Source organism: Danio aesculapii, chromosome 12, assembly GCF_903798145.1.
Source record: "Danio aesculapii chromosome 12, fDanAes4.1, whole genome shotgun sequence".
NCBI lineage: Eukaryota > Metazoa > Chordata > Actinopteri > Cypriniformes > Danionidae > Danio > Danio aesculapii.
Window position 1 is genome coordinate 2860319 of NC_079446.1, and position 25942 is coordinate 2886260.

At 36.6% G+C, this 25942-nt stretch overlaps 1 protein-coding gene across 1 annotated transcript in view; it reads left to right on the top strand.

The window, feature by feature from the left end:
• The first annotated feature begins 2495 nt into the window (after positions 1 to 2495).
• Positions 2496 to 25942, top strand: part of frmpd2 (FERM and PDZ domain containing 2) — a 50639-nt gene continuing 27192 nt past the window's right edge. Inside the window, exons 1-15 of the mRNA XM_056469764.1 lie at positions 2496 to 2616; positions 2704 to 2867; positions 4997 to 5062; positions 6974 to 7147; positions 8977 to 9046; positions 9139 to 9208; positions 12194 to 12332; positions 15405 to 15476; positions 15595 to 15769; positions 17082 to 17217; positions 17297 to 17435; positions 19322 to 19474; positions 22082 to 22267; positions 24777 to 24936; positions 25019 to 25175. Of these exons, the coding sequence (XP_056325739.1) occupies positions 2496 to 2616; positions 2704 to 2867; positions 4997 to 5062; positions 6974 to 7147; positions 8977 to 9046; positions 9139 to 9208; positions 12194 to 12332; positions 15405 to 15476; positions 15595 to 15769; positions 17082 to 17217; positions 17297 to 17435; positions 19322 to 19474; positions 22082 to 22267; positions 24777 to 24936; positions 25019 to 25175 (1982 nt within the window). The remainder of the gene's footprint in view (positions 2617 to 2703; positions 2868 to 4996; positions 5063 to 6973; positions 7148 to 8976; positions 9047 to 9138; positions 9209 to 12193; positions 12333 to 15404; positions 15477 to 15594; positions 15770 to 17081; positions 17218 to 17296; positions 17436 to 19321; positions 19475 to 22081; positions 22268 to 24776; positions 24937 to 25018; positions 25176 to 25942) is intronic.

A 25942-nucleotide genomic window follows, 5' to 3' on the forward strand; every position in this document is an offset into this window, starting at 1 on the left:
ACAAATAAATAAACAAACAAATAAATAAATAAATAAACAAAATTAATCTTCCCGGTTTTCTTAAAGAGACGGCCATTTATTGTGGTAACACCACAGACATGATTTTGTTTTTCGATATGACAAAATTTGTATTTTTAAAATCAATGAAATGAAATGAAATGACATGGTACATTAAATAAAGTCTAGACTCAAAATATAATCAATTCATTTGTGTCTGAAAAAAATATATTGCTGCACTTACATTCCATTATGGGATCATGCATATTTAGTTACAAATGCAATCTTTCCAACTCAATTAAACATTGTATTGAAAGCAAATATCTGACTGTAACACTGCATTTGTTTACAGAATACAAAACTTTGAGGATTTATTAGTTTTTAAAGTTTATTTCAACTGTTGTAAAATACTGTGGGGGACACTACTTGCCACCAAAAATTAAGAATTACTCAATTATACTTGCAAACTACATAAATCAAATGAAAGTAATGCAATGATGGCCTGGATGAACTTTACAAACCAATAATAAGTTCATACAGAAATATAAACGCTGTTATATTTTTGTTATTCCAATGTCTACCACACATTTAAACATTGTCTTTAAAAATGGATCCATGTTATGTAAATAAGCATATATTATAAACAAAATGCTATTTTTCAAAGTTTAACATTTAATGTGTTACTTCCTAAACTAAAGGGGATTTTGCAATTGGAGCTGTTCTTTGACAACAGAAGCCTGATATATTATTAATTCATAATTCCTAAAGCAGGAATTTAATTTACCAAATGACGACTTTTATATATTTTTGCAATTACAACATTTTCTGGAATCTTCTCTGATGGCTGAATACCAGTATCTTGAAAAATGTCAAATATTATGTGCTGTCATCTTTGCAAAGATAAAAGAAATCAGTTATTAGAGATGACTTATTAAACTGTTATGTTTAAAAATGTTGAAAAAATCGTCTTTCCTTTAGATAGAAATTGGATAATTTTTCTAATAATTCAGGAGCGCTAATTATGACTTCCACTATATATATATATATATGTATATATATATATATATATATATATATATATATATATTAGGGGTGGGCGATATGACCTAAAATTAATATCACAATATTTTTTATCTTTTGAACAGTGACGGTATAATATCATGGTATTACTTTAAATAGCAAAATAATATACATTTCAAGGAAGAACGGACAAAAAAAAAGTCTCACTTCTATCACTCTTTAAGTTTTGGTTTCGGTTTGTGCCATTTTAAATGCTCTGTCCCGTTATGAGCTGATCTTCATTTTTCTTTGTTTGTGGAATAAAGCGGCACCAATTTATGAGCAGACAGAGCAGGATTCTCGCGATGACCACCGGCGCAATACTGCCCTTGTTATGAGCCGTAGTTTCAGTGTAAACTTAGTAAAGGCGAGTTTCTTTGGTGATGATGTGTACAGTGTTAGATTTTACATTTAGCGGACATTTGCGCTGAACACGCAGTGAAAACAAGATTCGGGCACCTTCTCCGAAAACCCTCGATTGATCTCAGCTGGTGGATCAACATTTACCTCATGTCATGATCGCTGTCATCTGCGCCATTATTATTATTATTATTATAACTTTAAGTGAGGTTTGCAAACCTGTGTACTTTTCATTCTTCAGCCGTTTGCATTTCCTGCGGTAGCAAAAGCTCCCTGTTATCTGACAGCGGGAAGCGTTGAGTGATTGACAGCTAATATGAACCAATACAGCGGCAGCGTAGAGCGATTCAGCAAGTTTATAGAGAAAATCAAATCAGATTGCACTACAACCATTATATTCAGACACACAAATGCTCCCAAATATATTATGAGGGCGCATAGATTAAATTTTGGCCGCACATGCGACCAAAATGGTTGCAATTTCGAGCCCTGTAGTATAAGGACATGTATTCAGACCACAACTGAACGTTTGAAGAAAATGTAATGCCTTATTATTTAGAATTAGCTATTATTGATGTAAATGCAGCTGTTCAAGGCACATAATTGATTTATTACGGTACTGACGCTATTAGAAAATCCATGTAGTGGCGCAATGTCACACCGGTGATGACTATGACACCGGTGTACCGCCCACCCCTAATATATATTTCCTTTAAAGTCTCTCCAGATAAAAGTTGTTGTCTGATAAGTTGTTGTGCATTCCACAAGTGTATATTTAACAGTTTGGTTTCTGTTCCACTATTGATCTTTTGGTGAACTTCTCCTTTTAGTAAATGTCCACGAGTGAGTCTCGTGTGTCTGACATGGCATCTTGTGTTAAAAACCTCACCATTTCTTGAGTTAAACCCCTGTATGAATGTAAACTGGAATAAGTAATATAGCTCTGAAAACATGACATTAAGTTCACACTTAAGTGTGTTCTTTAAAGTGATCCTATTTTCATATGCATATGCTAAAGTGCACCTCATTTTTCACATACCTTTTTCATGCACCTGTATGATGGGATTATGCCTGTCAGAATGAGCACGTTTGTGACCCTGGCCGAGGTGCTGGAGTCACGAGCAGCACCGCTGGAGGAGGACGAGGTCTGGGCTCTGCTCTTGGGTGCCACAGAAGCTCTGATAGACATCTCCAGTAAAGGTAGAGAGCTCTTTTCACTCGTTTTACCTTCTTATCCCTTCCCTGCCAACATTTTCTATCACCATGTATGTTCCTCTCTTTGTCCAGATGATGGGAACATGTGCTGTGTCATTAGCCCCGGCTCCATGCTCCTCTCTGCAGTCGGCAGTATTGCCTTCAAGACCTGCAGCCGATCTGAAGATGTGGGTTCATTCACTTGCCCAGAAATGTCTCAGAGCAACACTTCCTCCAGGAGACTGGCCTCAGAGAAGGTGAGCTGGACAACAGTATAGTGATGGGCAGGGTGTCCGCAGGGTCTTCAATTATAAATCTAAAAATTTAGGCCTTAAAAAGTTTTAAAGTCACAGTAAAAATGTCTTGTAGGTCTTAAATCAGGGGTCTCAAACTGCCAGCCCGCGGGCCATTTGCGCACCCTCTCCTCCTCCCTCCGGCCCGCAACTAATGTCAAAAAAAGAATGAGATTCGGCCCCCAAAACATATATTTTGAATCAGTATCATTCTTATGGAGTCGCATATAGCCACTTGCGATTTTGCCCCCCACCTACTGATCATTTAAAGTACTGTATTATATGTTCGGGTTACTTTCGGTTTCTCTCAGCGTGCGGTCGAAAGTAACGCACATGCAGATTATCTCTGGGCCTGATTTAAACGTTGAAATATCTGTCCGTAAGTGCTCCATTTTTACTAAAGCTCTATTTTTGAAAATATTCAAGGGTCATTTGATTGTAATTAGTTTAATATCACCTGTATTGTGTTGTACAAACACATCTCCATGGCTTACACATTATGATGGTGGTGAAAATATGATCATTTTGCTAATATTTGATTCAAATGGTCTCATTAAATAGATTTTACTCATATAGAGATTTGTATAAAAATGTACATTAGTAAAATTTGACTGCTGGCTAAATTGAAAATGTTAATGTAAAAGTGAATATATATATATATATATATATATATATATATATATATATATATATATATATACATACATACATACATACATACATACATACATACATACACTTTCCTCCTCTTTGTTGGTTGTAGTTTTACAAAAAAAGAAAGATATTGAGAAGAACAATTGCTAGTAAAGTCACTAGAGTTACCCAATCTGCTTTCTGCTGTTCTTGTGCTATCTGTTAAACTATTGGTTAAGCAACAATTGATTGGGACAGAATAATAATAATTATTATTATGACTATTATTAAACTGTAGTATTTTCATAGCAATTTAAACTACCCCTTCAATATGTACAATAAGAAACAAAAAGAAGGAGTTTTTACTGCTTCAATTGTCCGTGCATCAATTACATCAGGTTTCCACTTGCCTTGCCTTAAAGCGGCCCTCCTATTAATTCTCAGTCACTGATATAACCCCCCCCCCCCCAATTTGAGTTTGAGACCCCTGTCTTAAATCATAATCAATTTTCTTATGTCCTTTTTAAAACTTGCAATAAAAAATGAATCTATATTGAAGAAATGTGTATGTATACAACTAGGATTTGCTTGTTTTGACACATTATTTAAAATGTGGATAAGAAATACCCTTTTCTATTTTTTTTTAAATGGCGCAAGTAAAAGACTCCTGCTGCAGAAAAAACCTTAGCGTTTAGCCCAGTTTAAGTCTGAAATTTCATTCATAATGGTCTTAAAAGGTCTTAAATTTGACTTCATGAAACCTGGCGAATCATTTGTTCACTTTGAGTTAATTTTTTTTTGTGACATGAGAGCGATGAGTCCTCTCGGAGAGTAACTCGTTCATTCACGTAAGTGCACATTAATGCAGGTGAAGGAGAAGATTAGTTCCTCTCTCGAGTCTTCAATCAGGTTTCAGTCGTTCGGTCATCACGTGAAAGACAGAAGCCAATCATATGCAGTCAGAGCCGGAAAAAGATTTGATTCGTTCATTTCTTGAGCGATCTCTATTCATGGCGTCACGTGATGAACGAACGACTCAAAAACCTGAGAACTCAAAAAGTCAACTTATCATGGGTCTCTCCAGCTCAGACTGTGTACATTGGTTAAGCTTATTTGGGACTCCTGTGTGTGTCACGTGAACGAACGACTCAAATTTGAAGACATGAGGTGAGCTGAGCTAATCATAGACAAAACAATTAATGATTATTTTCTCTTTCTTACAGCATTCTAGTTATGACTTGTTTGTAGTGTGATTAACGTTCGGGCTAGTTGTACAAGCAACTCGTAACATTTTAATAATATTTTGGCAAATTTAACGAAATGATTCGAAAAAAGATTCGAAGGTTGGAGTCAGTAACATGATCCGAACGTCCCATCACTATAACAGTAATGTGAGGATAGGATAATGGATGGCAAATCAAGGCTAAATGTATGATTTATTTGCTCTTTTTGTTCTTTAGATGGTGGTTTACTCACTAGGCATGACTCTTTATTGGGCAGTGGATTATAATCTTCCACAAAATCAGGTTGGTTCCTATTTAATTTAATTATATGTCTCATTAAAGGGAAAGTCAACCATTCATTCATTTTCTTTTCAGCTTAGTCCCTTTATTAATCCGGGGTTACCACAGCGGAATGAACCGCCAACTTATCCAGCACATGTTTTACGCAGCGGATGCCCTTCCGGCCGCAACCCATCTCTGGGAAACATCCATACACACTCATTCACACTCATACACTACGGACAATTTACCCTACCCAATTCACCTGTACTGCATGTCTTTGGACTGTGGGGGAAACCGGAGCACCCGGAGAAAACCCATGCGAATGCAGGTAGAGCATGCAAACTCCACACAGAAACGCTAACTGACCCAGCCGAGGCTCGAACCAGCGACCTTCTTGCTGCGAGGCGACAGTACTACCACTGCGTCGCCGGAAAGTCAACCAAAAAATAGAAATCTACTCCCTATTTACTCAGCCTCGAGTGTTTCCAAACCATATAAAGCTATATGAAGGGTGTCAAGGTGGTGCAGTGGGTAGCACAATCGCCTCACAGCAAGAAGGTCGCTGGTTTGAGCCTCGGCTGGGTCAGTTGGCATTTCTGTGTGGAGTTTGCATGTTCTCCCTGTTTTCACGTGGGTTCTCTCCAGGAGCTCCTGTTTCCCCCACAGTCCAAAGACATGTGGTACAGGTGAATTGGATAAGCTAAATTGTCCGTAGTGTATGTGTGTGAATGAGGGTGTATGGGTGTTTCCCAATGATGGGTTGCAGCTGGAAGGGCATCCACTGTGTAAAACATATGCTGGATAAATTGGCGGTTCATTCCGCTGTGGCGACCCCAGATTAATAAAGGGACAAAGCCGAAAAGAAAAAGAATGAATGAATGAATAAATAAAGCTATATGTGAAACAAAATACAAAAGACATTTACTAATATATTTAAATTATAAAATAAAACATTATGTTCTAATGTTATGCTTATTAAAAGTAAAAACACCAATGTTTTTTTATTCAATAATAATACAACCAATTGGCTTCAATAGTCCGAAAATTAACAATTGTAAGCTAATACAACTAATCAAATTTATACAAATAGTATGACTTCATTTAAAATGAATGGTCAAAACTAACAATATCTGCATCCTTTATTAACCTTAGTTGACACTTATCTTAACATTTCATAATAGATATTTATGATGAAAGAGCTTATATTAATGTCTTGTGACAATATATTATATTAAAGTTTTTTTTTATATAAATACTTTTTTTTACGTTGAATAGATAACAAAGGTATTCTTGGTGTTGGTAGATTAAAGTTAATATATACATAAACAGAATAGGTTATATGCACACAGACTTTTAATTTTCAGCCAAGCACTTCCGGTGAACTGTTGCTCCATTGCAAAATCACCATGTTTAAGATGCGATTTCTTTAAAAATCAGTGATATTCACTGCCTGATTGATAAACAAAATAAAGTGGGTCTCAGACCAGACAAGAAGCACTGCATTCAATTCCATTCCTGCAATGTCTATAAAATATGGACATTTAAATTACCCTAGTGTTTTCAATGGAGTTTCTGCGTTATCCTGCTTCTACTGACGGTCCTTGTATTTAAGCTGCCTTTCATCTCGTTTTACGCTTGAACAACTAAATGAATGCCTAAGTCTATTTAACGGGTTGTATTTCAGTTAAATTACAACATCGATGCTATAAAAGGAACCTTTTGAAATTGAAAATAGTCACATTAACCTTCCACCAGAAGTTTATCGTTGGCTGAAAGACACTAGCTGTACTGAGAGTAGATGAAAATCTGCTTTATAGAATCAACTAATTCTATAAAGAATAATAATTTGATAGATAATAGATTAGAAAGTGTCATAAAAATGTGATAGAGGGTGATGCTGAAACTGAACCTTTGAATGAAATCTCACGCTAGCCTGTCCAGCTCAGCGACACCCTGAACAGTCTTCTACTGAGCATGTGCGAGGATGTGGCTCACAGACGGGTGAATCTCCTGACGGTGCTCGAGACGGCTGAACATCACCATCAGACTGCAGTCCTGCCGCGGCCAGAGAAAACCATCAGACAGATGGCAGAGGATGTACTTCAGGTAGCTGGCTGGGAGAAATGTGTTTAAAATGCTAGATTAGTGCATTAGATTAATAGCACTCTAATATACAGTACTGTGCAAAAGTCTTAGACACTAGTACTTAAAAATAATTAAAAAAAAAGGTTTAAAGTCTGTTATTTCTATATTTTTCAGTAGGATGTCAGTTTTAAATATCCATTTACATTTCCAAACATTATTTTTGTCATTAATTGTAATTCTACAGTGAGATTATTGTCTGCACAATGAGTCTGACAACCACCAGTGCTCCACACAGAGATCTGATCTGATCTGATTATAATCCAGTCGGTCTGGAAGGACATGAAGAAACAGAACAAACCAAGGCAAACTCGATCCAGAAGTACTTTGGCAACATCTACATTATTATAAATTCATTTGATTTATCAATTTACTTGAATTGGCTAAATCAAATCAACATTTGGTATGACCACACTTTATATTTAAATCACTTGGTATTGCCCATAGTTTTTCAGGTAGCTTTGCAGGCAGGTTTTTTGAGATGTTACCAATAGGCAATAGTTTGTCTCAGTTTGTTCTGTCCTCTTTAAACCATTTTAGGTGAAAGTACTAGCTGCATAGAAAGACTTTTGCATAGTACTGTAACTTTTACTAAACATCACAGATTTATTGATTGATTGATTGATTAATCAATATTAAATAGTCATTACAATGCCTTTGTATATATAATTCTGTGAATGTAGTAGCTTATCTCATTTATTTTCGTTCAGGAACTTTAGGAATGCAAATATTATTTCGGTCACATTTTATTTTAAGGAACAATTCTCACTATTAACAAACCATTAACTAAGACTTCATCTTAAGATTAAGATCGTGCCCTTTAAAAGTATTAATAAACAGCCAATATCTTAATAATAGGCAGTTAATGAGCCAGTAGTTATTAGTGGGAATTAGTACTTTAAGGGATAGTTCACTCAAAAATGTAAATGCTGTCATCATTAATTCTCCCTTCACTATTTAAGTTTCTTTCTTTTGTTGAACACAAAAGAAGATAGTTGAAGCTGAACCTTAGCTGACACTAATCTTAATGATAAGAAAGCTAACATTGATGTCTTGTGACAATATATTATATTAAATGAAAAATTCACCCAATTTTTTTATTAACTCCCCATTAAATAATTATAAACCTTTATGAGCTTCTTATTTCTGTCGAACACAAAAGAAGCTATTTTGACGAAAGCTGAAAACCTGTAACTATTGACTTTTATAACAGGAAAAAAGAAATGCTAGTCAATGGTTATAGGTTTTCAGCATTCTTCAAAATATCTTCTTTTGAGTTCGACAGAGGTAAGAAACTCATAAAGGTTTATAACCACTTGAGCGTGAAAATAGTGAGTAAACTTTAATTTTTGGGTCAACTATCCCTTTAAACTAAACTGTTGCCATTATTTCTCTTCATTTAACATTTAAACAATATTGTAAAACAATTCTTGCTGCATTAATTTTTTTAGTTGAATCAAATGAACTTTTCTGGTCATCTCAACTTACATCAATCAAACTGACTAAAGATATAAAGTTACACTTTGTATAATAAAAATCCTGATTAACTTATTAAAATAAGTAAATGCGACATAAACATATTTGTTATCTTGACTTGTTGTTTTTACAGTAAATAATACAAGTCACACCAAATTAAGCAGAACATTTTGAATGACTGAAATAGTAAATTTACTGACATGCCAATAATCTTTGTTTTAGTTACAAAATAGTTTTGGTATTTAATGCTATACTTATGAATCTTCCATAATTAGTCAACAACAACAAAGTAGCTGAGTCCTGTTTTCCTTCAACAGACTGAAAAACCCTCAAATGATTCTGCTCATCTCATAGACCGAAGCCAAATGGTTAGAGAAAGACTTCGGGGTATGTTTGATCAAACATCATGATTTAATAAACTATTTAATAACATTAATCTTAAATGAAGATAAATTCAATTGTTTTTACTCATGCTTTAGGTGCTTCCAGTCAGAACTCCGTTTGGACACAAAAAGGGAACAGCACACCGTCAGCAGCAGACTTCAGCAGGTCAGCAGCAATGTAATGCTTATATTTAAAGGGCTAACATTATATTATAATCTTTTTTACTAAATGTAATATGAGCTTCAGGTGTCTCCTTCGATCATTTTTTATATTTTCACATTTAAACGAGAATTTTGATGATCTAAAAACGTTCTAAAGATGATCTTAAACTATCCAAAGTTGCTTTAATATTTAATTTTAGAGGCTTGAAATGATCTGATCACAAATAACTGAATAGAAATTTCCGCTTAGCACAGGTGCTTGTGCCATTGCAGAGAAAAGTTTGCATGCTTCAGTAATTTATTTTCGTTAAATTATAATTTAGAGTGTCACGGTGGCTCAGTGATTAACACTGAGGCCTCACAGCAAGAAGGTTGGCATTTCTGTGTGGAGTTTGCATGTTCTCCCAGCATTGGCGTCCTCCGGGTGCTCCGGTTCCCCCAACAGTCCAAACACATGCGCTATAGGGGAATTGGGTAAACAAAATTGGTCGTAGTGTATGTGTGTGTGAATGAGAGGGTGTATAATTGTTTCACAGTGCTGGGTTGCGGCTAGAAGGGCATTCGCTGCGTAAAACCTCTGCTGGAATAGTTGGCGGTTCATTCCGCTGTTGCAACCACTGATAAATAATGGACTAAGTAAATGGACAAAATGAATTAATGACTTATTTATATTAAAATACACTTCATTGCTAAAAAAAACTGATCTACCAATCAGAGGAAATAATGCAAGAAGTAAATGATGTGCACAGGATATCAGGAGAGATTCGATTGAGTATGTTTGCATGTACACCAATACTCCCCGATTTTAATAAGATTAAGACAATACTCTGATTAAGAGTCTAGCATGTAAACAGAGATTTTCACAATCGTATTAAACACAAATCGAATTAAGACATGTGGAGTATTCCTATTTTAGTCGCATCATTGAAGGGCAGTACAGGCATGTAAACCTCTTAATCAAACTATTACCGTTGTGTAGGACTTTTTGTGACATGATATTCCATACACACACACACACACAAACAGCTGTTTGACTCTATTCTCTACACTTACCACTAGGGGTGTCACGATTCTCCAAATCCTCGATTCGATTACATTTTCGATTCTCAAGTCACGATTTTTAACAAAAAAACATTTTAAAGCACAAGCTATGCCATTTTAAGACGTATATGCAATATAATAACATCTGACCTTTGTTCACAATGTACCACACACTACATTGTCAAATATAAAATGTTTATTAACAATATAATGTAACAATAACTTATATCTGCAGTCATCATTATTGTAATGAGCTGTGACAGTCATGAAGCTCTGTGTTGCTCTAGAGGTCCAGCAATCTGTAGTCAAGGCTACTAAATGTGCACTGCTAAGACCTTTAATAACGTTCTGCTTCACATTATTGTACATGGTGGGCATCACCGTAGCTGTGAGATGCGTTCTACATGGCATTTCGTAGCGCGGTTCTAGCATGTTAATTAAATGCTGAAAACCGGCGTTTTCTATCACTGAATAAGGTCGCATGTCCGCGGCTATAAATACTCCTATCGCGCTTGTAATTGCCTTTGCACGTGTTGAGTTGCTTGGAAGTTTTATTCCAAATGAAGACGAGAGAGTAGTTTGTGTTACACTTGTCGGTTTAACAGATACATCTATGTTTTTGTGGTGCCTGCGGAGATGCCTGGCCATGTTAGTCGTGAAGCCGGTGGAATAATGTGGTATATGCACATTGCAGAGCTTGCAAACTGTGTTTTTTCTGTCGACAACACGAACGTTGTCAACATAACTCACTGGAAATCCAAAATACTTCCACACCGGCGACTTCAGTGAAAGAGGAGGGGGTTCAATTTCTTTCGATGGGTCTCCTGCGTCTGCAGTTGCCATGCTGTCTCGTGGCTGTTGTAGCTGTTAGGTTGACGCGCATGCGTGAGTTTTTTTCCGCTTGGCAAGCCAAGCTGCTGCTGACGTGACATAGGGGCGGGGCAGCATCGACGATTCCATTTTTTGATTCGATAATCGAGATTAAGCATGAATTTCGATCGATTTCGATTAAAAATCGAAATCGTGACACCCTTACTTACCACAGACACACACATCTCCAAGTGCACACACACAAAAAGTGAACTCCTGGAGACTCGTCACACCCACCATCATCAAACGAATGCAGAAAGTCCCAATTCGACAATGTTTTTGGTTTCTTTTCTGTACTTCTCAAGACTCTTCCTGGCAGGCTCAAGACGTCAACATGACGTCAGATTGACGTTGTACCATAACGTCATGGGGGCGTTGCATTTCGTTTGGAAATGAAAATTGGGTTGACATCAGAAACCAACATCAGGTAGACGTCAATGTCCAACGTCTAACCAAATATCAACATCTAATGATGTTAGACGTGGTGTGGACGTTACCACTATGATGTTACCACTATCAAACTTTGGATTTTGGTTGTCATACTCGACGAATAAACAACCCAGGCTCATTCTGAAAACGTACCCCTATATACATTTCTAGAGAGAGCGAATTATGTAGCCGGAGCTACCTATGGCTGGATTTCATCTTTAAAACGAACACTATGGAGCGGTATGATGCTTGATGTATGATCACTTGACGTTGTTATTGGTCGTCCAAATAACGTTGTCATTAGATGCTGGCTAGATATTGAAATTTGGTCACCTGGCGTCACGACCTAAATCTAACCTAATATTAATGTCTTATGACATTGTGTGCCTGCTGGGTTGCTGTCTATGGAGGATAAGTGAGCTATCAGATTCCATCTAAAATATCTTAACTTGCGTTCAGAAGATGAGCAAAGGTCTCATGGGGTTTGGAATGACATGAGGGTCGATTTAGGTGAACTAGCCCTTTCGATGTGTTGATTGAAACTGAACTCTGCAGAGACAAGTCTGACACCTCGATTTAAAGGCTTGTATATTACATATGCAATCCAGCAGGCTTTATATTGTACATCTCAGAACTCTTCTTCTTTTAGATGTCACAGTTCACACCAGAGGAGCAGAAACAGCACATATATGAGCCAAAGTCCTGTTCTTGACCGACGGCGTCAGTTCGCCTTAAGGCCAGATCAGCTGTTTGCCTCTTCTTTTAGCCTTAATGAACGGAAAACAAAGGTAAGCAACTGCATAGATCCTTTCAATAGATACATCTCTGGTGAAAATCCCTCTTCTGAGATCAAAATAGGTCAATCAAGTAGATCTAATAGGAAAATGTATTCAGCTGCAGAACTAAACACATCCTTGATCTTACAATGGTAAATCAAGAAGTTGTTTCATCCAGTACAGTGTTTTCTTTGCATTTACAGGACTTAAAGTTTAGCCTATAGCATTGATATCCAACGATCCATTACTTGTTTGTAATGTCTGTGCATATTACTTCATATTTTCTAGCATGATGGGGTTTTTTTCAATGCAGTACCTGCAAGATGCATCACGTTGACATTTATTTCACTGTAAGAAACGTATTAATGCTTAATTTAGGTAAACAGAGCCTCACTTATACACTTTTATATTTTTGAGGTGGTTCATCATATGGGTCACACTTTACAATAAGGCTTCATTAGATAATTTATTTACTAACATGAACTAACTATGAACAATGCTTGTAGTGAATTTGTAATCATAGTTTAACATTTAAAAATGCATTATTAACATCCAAGTTCATGCTTGTTAACATTAGTTAATGCACTGTGAGTTAACATGAACTAACAATGAACAACTGTATTTTCATTAACTAACACCAACTAACATGAACAAATACAGTAATAAATGTTTGATTATGTTATAGTGTTGGGTCGGTAGACGATGCCATCATCCATCACTGATGGCTGATAGACATCACGATGCTGAGCCGGCATCGCGATCCTCCGCCCCGCCCCTGTCGCAGCAGCAATCCCCTTGTGAAAAATACACACTTAAGCCTGGTTTACACTAATACGTCTTAGTTTTAAAATGCCATTTTGGAACGAAAACGATCCACGTCCACACTGGCGTTTCATCTAGCTGAAACTATACCGCTAAAAACGCACATCACGTGACCACACACACTGTCATGCACTCTAGCATATGCGCACATCTAAGCTCTAGGCAGTCAGCAAGTGCTTTGAGCACAAAACCCCAGAGCAGTGCAAGTATGCATTGCTGGATCGCGCCTCACTATAGTTGTAAACTATAGTCTCACTAAACATGATATTTAATTAATCTTGTCTCTAACAACTCTTCAGTATTTTGAATCTATCAGGTAACTTGCACAGCATCAGTACACTGCTTTAATCTTTCGCTTTCATGCTTGTACTTAGTAATTTTAGTGTAAACCTCAGATACTGTTGGTTGGATCCTGTTAGTTGTGCACCTTTTTCACCAACCAAGTTTGTGGACGCCATTATAACGACACAGATCACTCTGCCTATTCATGCCAGAGTCCTGCGGAAAAGTGACTGACTGGTGGTAATTTGTGTGTAACTTCTCTTTATTTATTTGTGATTTGGTTATGGGTAAAACTAAGACCATGCGGGTCAGGTAGTTGAAACGGAAGGCTACAAATAATTAATTGGTTATAAATTAATTAGGTATTCATAAATGATTAATTCACCACCAATTAAGACGGCGATGCCATCGTCCATCATCCACAATGTTTCACAATAGACATCGCACCATGCCAGATTGGTCGACATCGCCCAACCCTATTATGTTAGTATATGCATTAACTAATATAACCTTTTTGTAAAGTGTCACCATCATATGACAAAAACATATGCAATAATATTTATGACTTTCAGTACTTTTAAAAATTTTATTTTAAAGGGTGTCCTGTTAAATGACAGTGAGATATTGCATTTCTACCACTGTATGTAGGAATGTGGGTGTGTCTGCAGTGTGTAAGGTGTTAAATTTGGGAAAATGTTGCATCAATTCTTGTTTTAGTTTAATGAAAGGGATCAATTTGTGCATCCAATAAAAAAAAACACAAAAATGAAGCAAAAAATACAATACAATAATGGCGGCACGGTGGCTCAGTGGGCGTGGGTTTCCTCCGGGTGCTCCGGTTTCCCCCACAGTCCAAACACATGCACTATAGGGGAATTGATGAACTAAATTGGCCGTAATGTATGAGTGTGTGTGTGTGAATGTGAGAGTGTATGGGTGAAGGAAACCGAAGGAAAATGAATGAATGAAATAATTAGATTTAAAAATGAAACCTCACGCGTAACCACAAAATATAATAAATAATTATTCTTGAAAATAAAATCTTGTGTGTAACCATGACAACAGCAGAAGTTCAGCTCTTCACTGTTGGTGTTACTTGATGAATTTTACAATTAGTGTAAAAAGTTAATTTGGTAAAAATATACATCTATTTTTGTTTTAATTTTGGGCATCTATTATAATAAAACAAACAAAACAAAATTAAATTAAATTAAATTAAATTAAATTATAAAAAATAAAATAAAATAAAATAAAAAATAAAATAAAATAAAATAAAATAAAATAAAATAAAATAAAATAAAATAAAAAATAAAATAAAATAAAATAAAATAAAATAAAATAAAATAAAATAAAATAAAATAAAAAATTAAATTAAATGAAATAAAAAAATTAAAAATTAAATTAAATTAAATTAAAAAATAAAAAATTTAATTAAATTAAATGAAATAAAAAAATGAAATGAAATGAAATGAAATGAAATGAAATGAAATGAAATTAAATTAAATTAAATTAAATTAAATTAAATTAAATTAAATTAAATTAAATTCCAACAGAACAAGTTCGCTTTGGACTGTTCATTGCTGAAGTTATTTTAATGATGCTTTTTTTTTTAAGCATTACCTGTTATAATTAGTTTATAGGTAAATGCAGACAAATGCATACTTGCCATGATGACAGCACATAATGTTTGACTAGATATTCTTCAAGATACTATTATTCAGCTTAAAGTGACCTTTAAAGGCTTAACTAGGTTGACTATACAAGTTAGAGTAATTAGGCAAGCCATGTATAACAGTGATTTGCACTGTAGACAATCCAAAACAAATATTGCTTAAGGGGGCTAATAATATTGACCTTAAAATGCTTCAAAAACTGCTTTTATATCTAAAAAATGTCTCTTTTTTATATCTCTAGTCATTCAGTGTTCACATATTGTTCCATTTAAAAACCTCACCAGTGTGTGTTTGTGTTCATCTTCAGGATACAGGCCCAGAATTCATCCGGATGCTGGAAGAGCCTCTTGTCGTTTTAGAGCTGCCTAATTCTATTGTGGTCAGTTTAATCTCTCTGAGAGTGAGAGTTTGGCTTGACACCAAACTATCTGTTGCATAATACCAACACTGCTGGCCTGGATAAGACTGATCACTTATTTTTGATCTGATTTCCTCAGTCAAACAAAGGGAAGTCAAGTTCAAACCAAAGGGACTTGACGGTTTTGATGCCAAATGGACAGAACGTTCTGCTCAAGTGTGATGTGAAGTGCAGAGGACGCGACGCGTTCGATATGATCGTCGCTCACACAAACCTCGTCGAGCATTTCTACTTTGGCCTTGCATATAGTTATGGTAATGTGTTTCCCAATAGCGCTGTTACTGGAATAACTGTTATTGTTTTTATTAATATTTTGATCTGTATTTGTTCCATTTTAGCTTTTTTTTATTTAACCCTTGTGCATTGTTCAAACTGACTACCCTTTCGTTATGTTGGGGGCTGTTTTTGCCCCATTGACTTCCATTATAACCACATTTGATTGCAAAGGCATGACACTATATAATCATGCATTCTTGATTGTTGCTAGTTTTCCCTGTTGGGAAGAGGTAACATTTGTGTTTTTACTGTTTTACTATCCCTTTAGATAGGCTTGTGCAAAAAATATTTTATATGTGCAAAAACGGATAGGCTTGTGCATGGATTTCTTTGGAGTAAAACAGCAGATTATAGTGTGTGTGCAGAAATACACACTTACTATGTTTACTATTATTACTATTGCTTATTTTGATTTTCTCAGACATATCAAGGTAAGTGTGTAAAGGTTTCTCTTATGGTGCGTTCACACCAGACGTGGATGAAGCTTCAAGCGCGAGTGATTTACAATGCAAAGACGCGAATAGACATTTTGCGTCGCAAATGACACGAATCACACAAATGAAGTGGCGCGAGTTGCGTGTTTGACGCGCGAATCGCTCAAGTTGAAAAATCTGAATTTTAGCAGACATTCGCACCATGTTAACCAAAGGAGCTTTCTCTTGTAGGGGCGTAGTTATAACGTAGTGCTTGTTGTTGGTGTCCCACGGGGAAATCTTCCAACAGCTCATCAAACTGGGATTGGCTCAGTCTGAAGCACCGCTGAAAGCTTCCATTGTCCAAGTACAGTTTCTGGAGAAGTTGATGAACTCAAAGAGCTGGCGCACCTCTGAAAGGATCTAGTGGACTCAGACATGGCGCCGAACGAATCTACACTGTTTTTCAGCCTTCCTAAAGCACAGCAGCTCTCTCAATAAAATCCATGTTAGCAACAAAGCTAGAGTCACTGGGCAGACAGATGGACAGCTCATGACGCGAATCCATGTCTATTGTGAAGTGAATTTCATGTGCGAATGAAGCGAGTAAACTCAAAATGGTCACGCGTCTATTTACGTGTGAATAGCACCATTTTTTCACGCGTGTCGCGTCTGGCGTGAACACAGCATTACATTCCCACTCACACTATAGCCACAAACTAAACTTTTTTTGCATTACAACTGATGATCAACAGTAAAAAACTGCAAATTTGACCTCGTCCCGACAAGGAAAACCACCAACAATCAAAAATGCACGATTATATGCTGTTATGACTATGTTTGATTACGATTTTATCAATTTTTTCTGTTTTTCCAGATAATGAATTTTTCTTTCTCGACAATGACACAAAAATATCGAAAGTTGCCCCAGGTGTCTGGAAAAAAGTGCCCACTGCCACATTCGTGCTTCACTTCCGCGTTAAATATTTTGTGAACGACGTCTCTCTCCTCCTGTAAGTCTGTTATTTCCTCATTCAATGCAGTGTTTTTTTTTCTGCTAGTGTTGACTAACTCATGTCTTCATCGTGACAGAAACAAGTTCACCCGTCATCAGTTCTACCTGCAGCTCAGACGTGACCTTCTGGACGATCGGCTGCAGTGCAATGAGGAGACCTGCCTGTTTCTTGGTGCCTTGGCTCTTCAGGCTGAGTTTGGGGACAGTTTGCCTGAGGTATACTCCTTACGCCTGTGGTTAGGAGTAGTGTTGTCCCGGCTGGTCCAGTTGGCATTTCTGTATGGAGTCTGCATGTTCTCCCCGTGTTGGTGTGGGTTTCCTCCGGGTTCCCCCACAGTCCAAACACATGCACTATAGGTCAACTTGATGAACTAAATTGGCCGTAGTGTATGAGTATGTCTGATTGTGAGAGTGTATGGGTGTTTCCCAGTACTGGGCTGCAGCTGGAAGAGCATCCGCAGCGTAAAAAATGTGCTGGATAAGTTGGCGGTTCATTCCGCTCTGGTGACCCCTGATAAATAAGGGACTAAGTTGAAGGAAAATGAATTAATTAATTCATCTAGGCAGGGGCCGGTATAAAATTCTGACGATTCTTAGCCTTGGATAAAGATTTCACGGTGTGATCACTGCTCTAAAATATCTTCTTTTTACACGTCTAAGTAAAAAACAACAAAATTTTCCCCCATTGAATACAATATATTTTATTTTAAAAACTTTTAAAATGCTTTGGAACAATAAACATGTCAGTCTAAATAATCCAAATAAAAATCTCTACATTAAGAAAAGGATCTCTAAATTTGGCAGAAAAAATATCAAATCATTTGATAAATTAAAATAAATATTAACGTCTTAACTAAACATATACCTAATAAATCCAATGAAACTAAATTTGCAAGTGGTCTTCGATTTTTCCCCCATAGCTGTGTATACTGTTATTCTACTGATTATTTATTTATTTATTCTATGGTATAGTTTTAATTTCAGTTTTATTTCAACCTCTGTTTAATTTTTATTCTTTTTATGAACGACTGTAGTTATTTAGTCATTTTATTAGCTTTTTATTTATATAGTATCAAACTTTTATTAACTTCTTTTACTTTTAGCTTACCTAGTTTTAGTTTTGTACATGAACCAAATGAAAATGTGAAATACTGCAATCTTAACAATCTTACTATATTACTTCATTCATTTTCTTTTCAGCTTAGTCCCTTTATTAATCTAGGGTTGCCACAGTGGAATGAACCACTACTCCTCCAGCATATGTTTTACGCAGCAGATGCCCTTTCAGCTGCAACCCATCACTGGGAAACACCCATACACATTCACACACTTACACTGCGGACAATTTAGCTAACCCAATTCACCTATAGCACATGTTTTTGGACTTGTGGGGGAAACCGGAGCACCCGGAGGAAACCCACGCGAACACGGGGAGAACATGCGAACTCCACACAGAAATGCCGACTGGCCCAGCCGGGGCTCGAACCAGCGACCTTCTTGCTGTGAGGCGATTGTGCTACCCACTGCGCCAACAGTTCAACAATTGTTTGATTATTTTTTAGTGGAATTTGTTTATCTATAAAATGGCGATCAATAACTGTACATTTATTGTTGATGAATAATTAGGTCAGTTATAATAAAACAAACAAAAATGATTATAGTTATTGCTGATATTATTAGTTTAGTTATTTAGATTTTAATTCAGTTAACATGATTTTATTAAATGTAAGAGTTCAGGATTATGACTATGCGTTGAAAGTTAAATATTTTTTATGTATGTTTTGTAGTTAACAATATCCATATTTCAGATATGGCATAATTCCATATCTGTGATTCATTCTTAGTGTTACAGTCACACATATCTGTGTACTATATCCTCTCTGTGCAATGCAATGCAAACTCCTGTAAATGCTGCCAGAGAACCTAAATATAAATGTGTATAAATAATAACGTTACATCTTCAGCAAGCATCGAGAACATATCAGGTCAAACTTATATTAAGCAGCTGTCGGATACTTATGTAATGCACTGATTAAGACTAGGGTACTTATTTTAGACGGGTTCAAACTGGGTTTTTGTGTGTGTGTGTACGTTTTCTGCAGGTCTATGGGAAGAACTACTATCAGCCTGAGCAGTATGTTTCTAAGAGTGTTGTGCAGAAAATGGCAATGCCGTGCCTGAAAGAAGAGCTGCTGCGTTTACACGTCAACAATGCCAACATGAGCGCAGAGGAAGCCGAACTCGAGTTCCTCAAGGTGAGACTCACTTCTGTCCTCAATCACTGCACACACACACACATCTCCAAAAAGCACAGGATTACACCTCCAGATGAAGCATGAAGGGTGTTTTTTTATTACCATTATTTAAACAGGAAGAGAGACCTGGCCAAGGTAACAGCCATACAGTAAAACTATTTAAACACCACACCATTTAATCAGAAGACCACATAACAACTAAATTAATCCTCTCAGAGACAATCTGACAGAAACAATCACATGCTTCCAATAACACTCAATAATGCCTTAAAATTCACCAAAAGACAATTTTATTTAGCTTTAAATCTTGTTGCAAATTATTCCATGGCCAAGGTTTATATGTTACATCTAGATTTCTATTGAGACTCTATTGGCAAAATAGCTTCTTCATGCACATGCAAGTGTGTATACATCAACTTTTTCAAAAAAAGATACAGCCAAAATCCTCCTGGTTAAAAAGAAAAAACTGAATGTTGAATCTAATATGTTGAATTTTCTTTGTTTACCTGACTTCAACCAAATGTTTTGTGCTAAATATGTATGCAAATTAGCACATATTTAACAAATAATGGCTCATTTACATATTATAGAATAATTAGGTCAGTGTGTCAGTTTGCATGTCATTTTTATTCATTCATTCATTCATTTTCTTTTTGGCTTAGTCCCTTTATTAATCTGGGGTTGCCACAGCAGAATCAACCGCCAACTCCAATTCCAGCCGCAACCCATTACTGGGAAACCCATACACTGTCATTCGCACACATACACTCACTATGGACAATTTAGCCTACCCAATTCACCTGTACCACATGTCTTTGGACTGTGGGGGAAACCGGAGCAAACCCAGGGAGAACATGCAAACTCCACACAGAAACGCCAACTGACCCAGCCGAGGCTTGAACCAGCAACCTTCTTGCTGTGAGGCGACAGCACTACCTACTGCGCCATTTTTTTCTGCATATTTGCTTCAGCTGCTTGTAAAAATTGTGGAAATTAGTGGTATAACGGATCACAAATCTCACAGTTCGGATTGGAGTCACGGATCGAACCATTTTTCAGACCAGCAAAAGATGGAGGAGCCAAATGTCAATTGCTTTCCATTTATACAAAAATATTACTGCAAAAACCATTGGGTTTAACAAAGAGAACTTGTAATTTTAATGCAGATAAAAATCAAGAAAGAACCAGCTGAAAAAAAGGAAAATACTTTGCTACTGTTGCTACATACAGAAATACAGAAATCTAACATCTTGAACAACAGATCATATTAATTTTCAATTAATGATTCAACAATTCACACATTAAACTTCCTGTTTCATTAGAGGTGGATCATTTTTGAAAACTTATTCAGTGATATCATTTTGATGGTTGTTTGTCGCCACCCATTGGTTAAACAATGTAATTGCTACAACATTCACCAGCGTCAAGTTCCATTAAACAATGATTTTAATCTTTACCATAAACATCAGTGTTTATGTCTGAACGATAAACTGTCCTCCCTGTACTTCTGTGTTATTTAATTATTTGTAACGAACTGAAAGTGTAAAAACTAAATCTCGAACAAATGCAGATTTGAATGCAGCGCTTCGAAGGATTAATAAACACATGCAAATCATTATCATTTATGATTCATGTTGCGCAGGTTTGAATTGAGATCACAATCTTTTAACGTGGGCGATGCAGTGACGCAATGGTAGTGCTGTCGCCTCACAGCAAGAAGGTCGCTGGTTTGAGCCTCGGCTGGGTCAGTTGGCGTTTCTGTGTGGAGTTTGCATGTTCTCCCTGCATTCGCGTGGGTTTCCTCTGGGTGCTCCGGTTTCCCCCACACTCCAAAGACATGCGGTACAGGTGAATTGGGTAGGGTAAATTGTCCGTAGTGTATGTGTGTGTGTGAATAAGTGTGTATGTGTTTCCCAGTGATGGGTTGCAGCTGGAAGGGCATCCGCTGCATAAAACAAATGCTGGATAAGTTGGCGGTTCATTCCGCTGTGGCGACCCCATATTAATAAAGGGACTAAGCCGAAAAGAAAATGAATGAATGAATCTTTTAACGTTTAATTGTGCAGCTTAAACTGAAACAAACAGTGACAGAAAACGCCTTTAATTAATAACCTAAGAAAGCATTTAGGTCCCACCACAACTTTCATTATATTCATATAATCATTATATTATTGACATCATTATATTAACCTACATATTTTTTAAAAAAGGTATTAATCCACTGGGTCACGCCCGTTCCGAACTGTGGGTTGTGATCCGTACGGACCCCTAATGGAAACTTCGACTGATCTTGTAGTCATTGAGATATATTGCTGTATACTTGTGAAATTTTCACTATTTTGCACAGTTACCAGAAACATTTTCTTTTCGTGGTTGATTAATATTAAAAAGAGCAGAAATCAGTATATGTTAACACAAAAACTTTAAGAAACATTCTCACCACCACCACGTCCACTTAAAAGTAAAAATAGCTCTGAAAATTTGTGAGCTAGTTTTAATCTCCCTTTAAACCTGTAATGTCTCAATGAGCTGCTGTTCATGTATTTCTAAACACCATTAGGTCTGAACGGTGTTTGCGTGTGTCCTGTTTCATAAACTGTTGTTCAGAGCGTTCAGCAGCTGCCGGAGTACGGTGTGCTGTTTCACCGTGTGGCCCGAGAGAAGAAGCCTGTGTTTGGAGAGCTGCTGCTGGGAGTCTGTGCCAAAGGCATCACTGTGTATGAAGTTATTAATAACTGCCGCACCGCAAGCCTTACATTCCACTGGAGAGACACGAGCAGCATCACCTCAGCTGTGAGTACACACACTCGAACACACCATCAGAAGACCCTTTCACACACACACACACACACACACACACACACACACACACACACACACACACACACACACACACACTTTTCCGGAAAATGACCAGTAAATTACCATTAAAAGATCATATGTGAACATTTAAAAAAATAATGTAAAATGAATTCTTGCAGTTTTCCAGAATTCTGCTGTTTGTAAACAGTGCATGGTTTTAATTTACCACGCCCACTCCTCCCTCTGCTCTCAGAGCTCCACGCCCACCATGAAGCATTTTTTGAATAAATTCTGAGGTAGACTTGACCCGAAAGAGGCGGGTTTCATGGCCTTTTAAAGACAGATAACACAACTGCAACATGTTCATATAAAAATAATACTAATATTAATAACAGAATTTCATTTTGAGTCGATTTGAATTCTTATTTCTGTGTTACGTTTTATTTTTGTATTAAAATATCTAGATGTAGTGTTTTATTAAAATGCAAATTAAAAAGATTTATTTTGGGCCTTTATTAAGCGGAAAGGACAGTTTTACAGACAGGAAGCGAAGTGGGAGAGAGAGAGGGGGTAGGGACGTGAAATGTCCACGAGCCGGGATTTGAACTCGGGACGCCCTGAAGTGCTACTGCACCATATGTCAGTGCACTAACCACTAGGCTATTGCACTGACATTAAAATGCACTTTTAGAAAACTCTCTGCTACCAGTATTTGAAGATTTTTTTTATTTTATTTTTTATGGAAAAAAAGCAGATAAAAAGCACTTTGGTCCAATAGAGCAGTGTTTCCCAACCCTGTTCCTGAAGGCACACCTACAGTCCACATTTTCAACCTCTACCTAATCAAACACACCTGAATCAACTTATCATAACATCAGAAGAGACTCCAACACCTGAAGTTATTGAGTCAGATAACGGCGACATCCAAAATATGTACTGTTGGTGTGCCTCCAGGAACAGGGTTGGTAAACACTGCAGTAGAGTATCCTAAAGAAAATATCTGTATATTCTCTATTAAAAATAAACTTTTTAATGAGTTGCTGCATTAATTTGTCCAAAATCACAATAACAAATAAATAATGGTAAATATTATTTATGATTTAAAAAAGGGTCTGTTACTACTTTTTGTTAATGTTGAACAAAAATCTGTTCAATTTATTATTCCAGCATCATTCAGAAACAGGTAAACATTTCTTCGTAATATCAATTTAAACATTGTTTTTGCTGCAAAAATTTTTTTTGATCAATGTTTTTTTGATGATTGTGAGAATTATTGACCCACACATATATTTATATTATTTATATACTAAACAATAAATAAACAATACATACAAACTTGTGCCAACCAGAACATTGCAATATTTTAACCAATATATATATGTATAAAAAAAATATATATATATATACTCTACCTGACAAAAGTCTTGTCGTCTATCCTAGTTGTAAGAGCAACAAATAATAACTTGACTCCTAGTTGATCATTTGTAAAAGTAGCAGAAGGTAGATTTTTCCAATGAATCATGGAGAAAAAATCATGGTTTGAGGTTTCATTCAGTATGGGGGCGTGCGAGAGATCTGCAGAGTGGATGATCAACATCAACAGCCTGAGGTATCAAGACATTTGTGCTGCCCATTACATTACAAACCACAGGAGAGGGCAAATTCTCCAGCAGGAGAGCACTCCTCATACTTCAGCCTCCACATCAAAGCTCCTAAAAGCAAAGAAGGTCAAGGTGCTCCAAGATTGGCCAGCCCAGTCACCAGACATGAACATTATTGAGCATGTCTGGGGTAAGATGGAGGAGGAGGCGTTGAAGATGAATCCAAAAAATCTTGATGCACTCTGGCAGTCCTGCAAGAAGGCTTTCTTTGCCATTCCAGATGACTTTATTAATCAGTGATTTGAGTCATTGCAGAGATGTATGGATGCAGTCCTCCAAGCTCATGATGGAGTCAGACACAATATTCATTCTGTTTCCGCTGCAGCATGACCACATATTCTATACTGGACATTATTTCTGTTCAGTGATAAGACTTTGGTCTAAGCAAAGTCAGAGCTTACTGTCCTAATGAAATCATCCAAAATCAAGGCATGATCATATTTTATTTTGGTAAAATAAGCGTAATCTAGAGGCCTTTGCCTTTTATAAAAGCCACTTCTGATACCAAATAATCAACTAGAAGTCAGATTATTATTTGTTGTTCCTAAAACTTGGAGAGGCAACAAGAGTTTTGTCAGGTAGTGTATGTGTGTGTGTATATATATATATATATGTATATATATATATATATATATATATATATATATATATATATATATATATATATATATATATATATATATATATATATATACATATACACACATTTTTTTTTTTTAATTTAAATCTGAACTGAATTGAAGTTGTATCCAGAAAAATATAATAATAAGTAATATTCAAAAACAAATGACATCAGTCGTCATGTTGATTTTTACTCTATTTTCTTCTCATCATCACAGCGGCGCAAGTTCATCATTGAGTGCAGCACCAGCAAAAAGAAGCACGTCTTTCTGACCGAAAAGTCCAAAGTTGCCAAATACCTGTGCGACCTCTGCGCCGCACAGCACAAGTTTCACAAAGAGATGAGCTCTCGGCAGCTCACGCACAGCCTGGCTTCAGGTCGGTCTGATCCACAGTGTCCAGAGCTTTTTACTCTGCTAGTTTACCACAGTAACCCTAATGTGTGTTGATGTGTCTGCAGAGGAAAGTATTGTTCAATACGCAGCCCTGTGCAGAGCTCAGAATCATGAGGTGAACGACGCAGAAGCTGACGAATCCATGAGCAAACTCTGTGAAGACATCGCCACGCGGATCGAGGCCAAGATCAAAGTACAGCGAGACTTACTGGACAACACCGGGTCAGAATTGAATACATGTGCTACAAACATAAACACACACAGTTATATCAGGCCTCCTGTGATTTTTATTTTCTTTTTTCTTCTGGAGAAAGTCTTATTTGTTTTATTTCGGCTGGAATAAAAGCAGCTTTTAATTGTTTTAGAACTATTTTATGGTCAATATTATTAGCCCCCTTAAGCTATTTGTTTTGATTGTCTACAGCAGTGTTTCCCAACCCTGTTCCTGAAGGCACACCAACAGACATGTTTTGGATGTCTCCCTCATCTGACCCATTAACTTCAGGTTTTGGAGCCTCTTCTAATGTTATGATAAGTTGATTTAGGTGTGTTTGATTAGGGAGAGGATGAAAATGTGTACTGTTGGCGTGCCTTCAGGGACAGGGTTGGGAAACTCTGCATTAGAAGAGACTCCAAAACCTGAAGTTAATGGGTCAGATGAGGGAGACATCCAAAACATGAACTGTTGGTGTGCCTCCAGGAACAGGGTTGGGAAACACTGGTCTACAGAACAGCCTTTAAATGTCACTTTAAGCTGAATATTTGTATCTTGAATAAATATCTTGTCAAATATTATTTACTGTCATCATGGCAAAGATGAAAAAAATCAGTTATTAGAAATGAGTTATTAAAATTATTATGTTTGGAAATGTGTTGAAAAAAAATTAAACTGAAATTGGGGGAAAAGGGGGGCTAATAATTCTGACTTCAACTTGTACACTGCAAAAAATGCTTCTCTTATTTAGAGTTTTTGTCTCGTTTCAAGGATC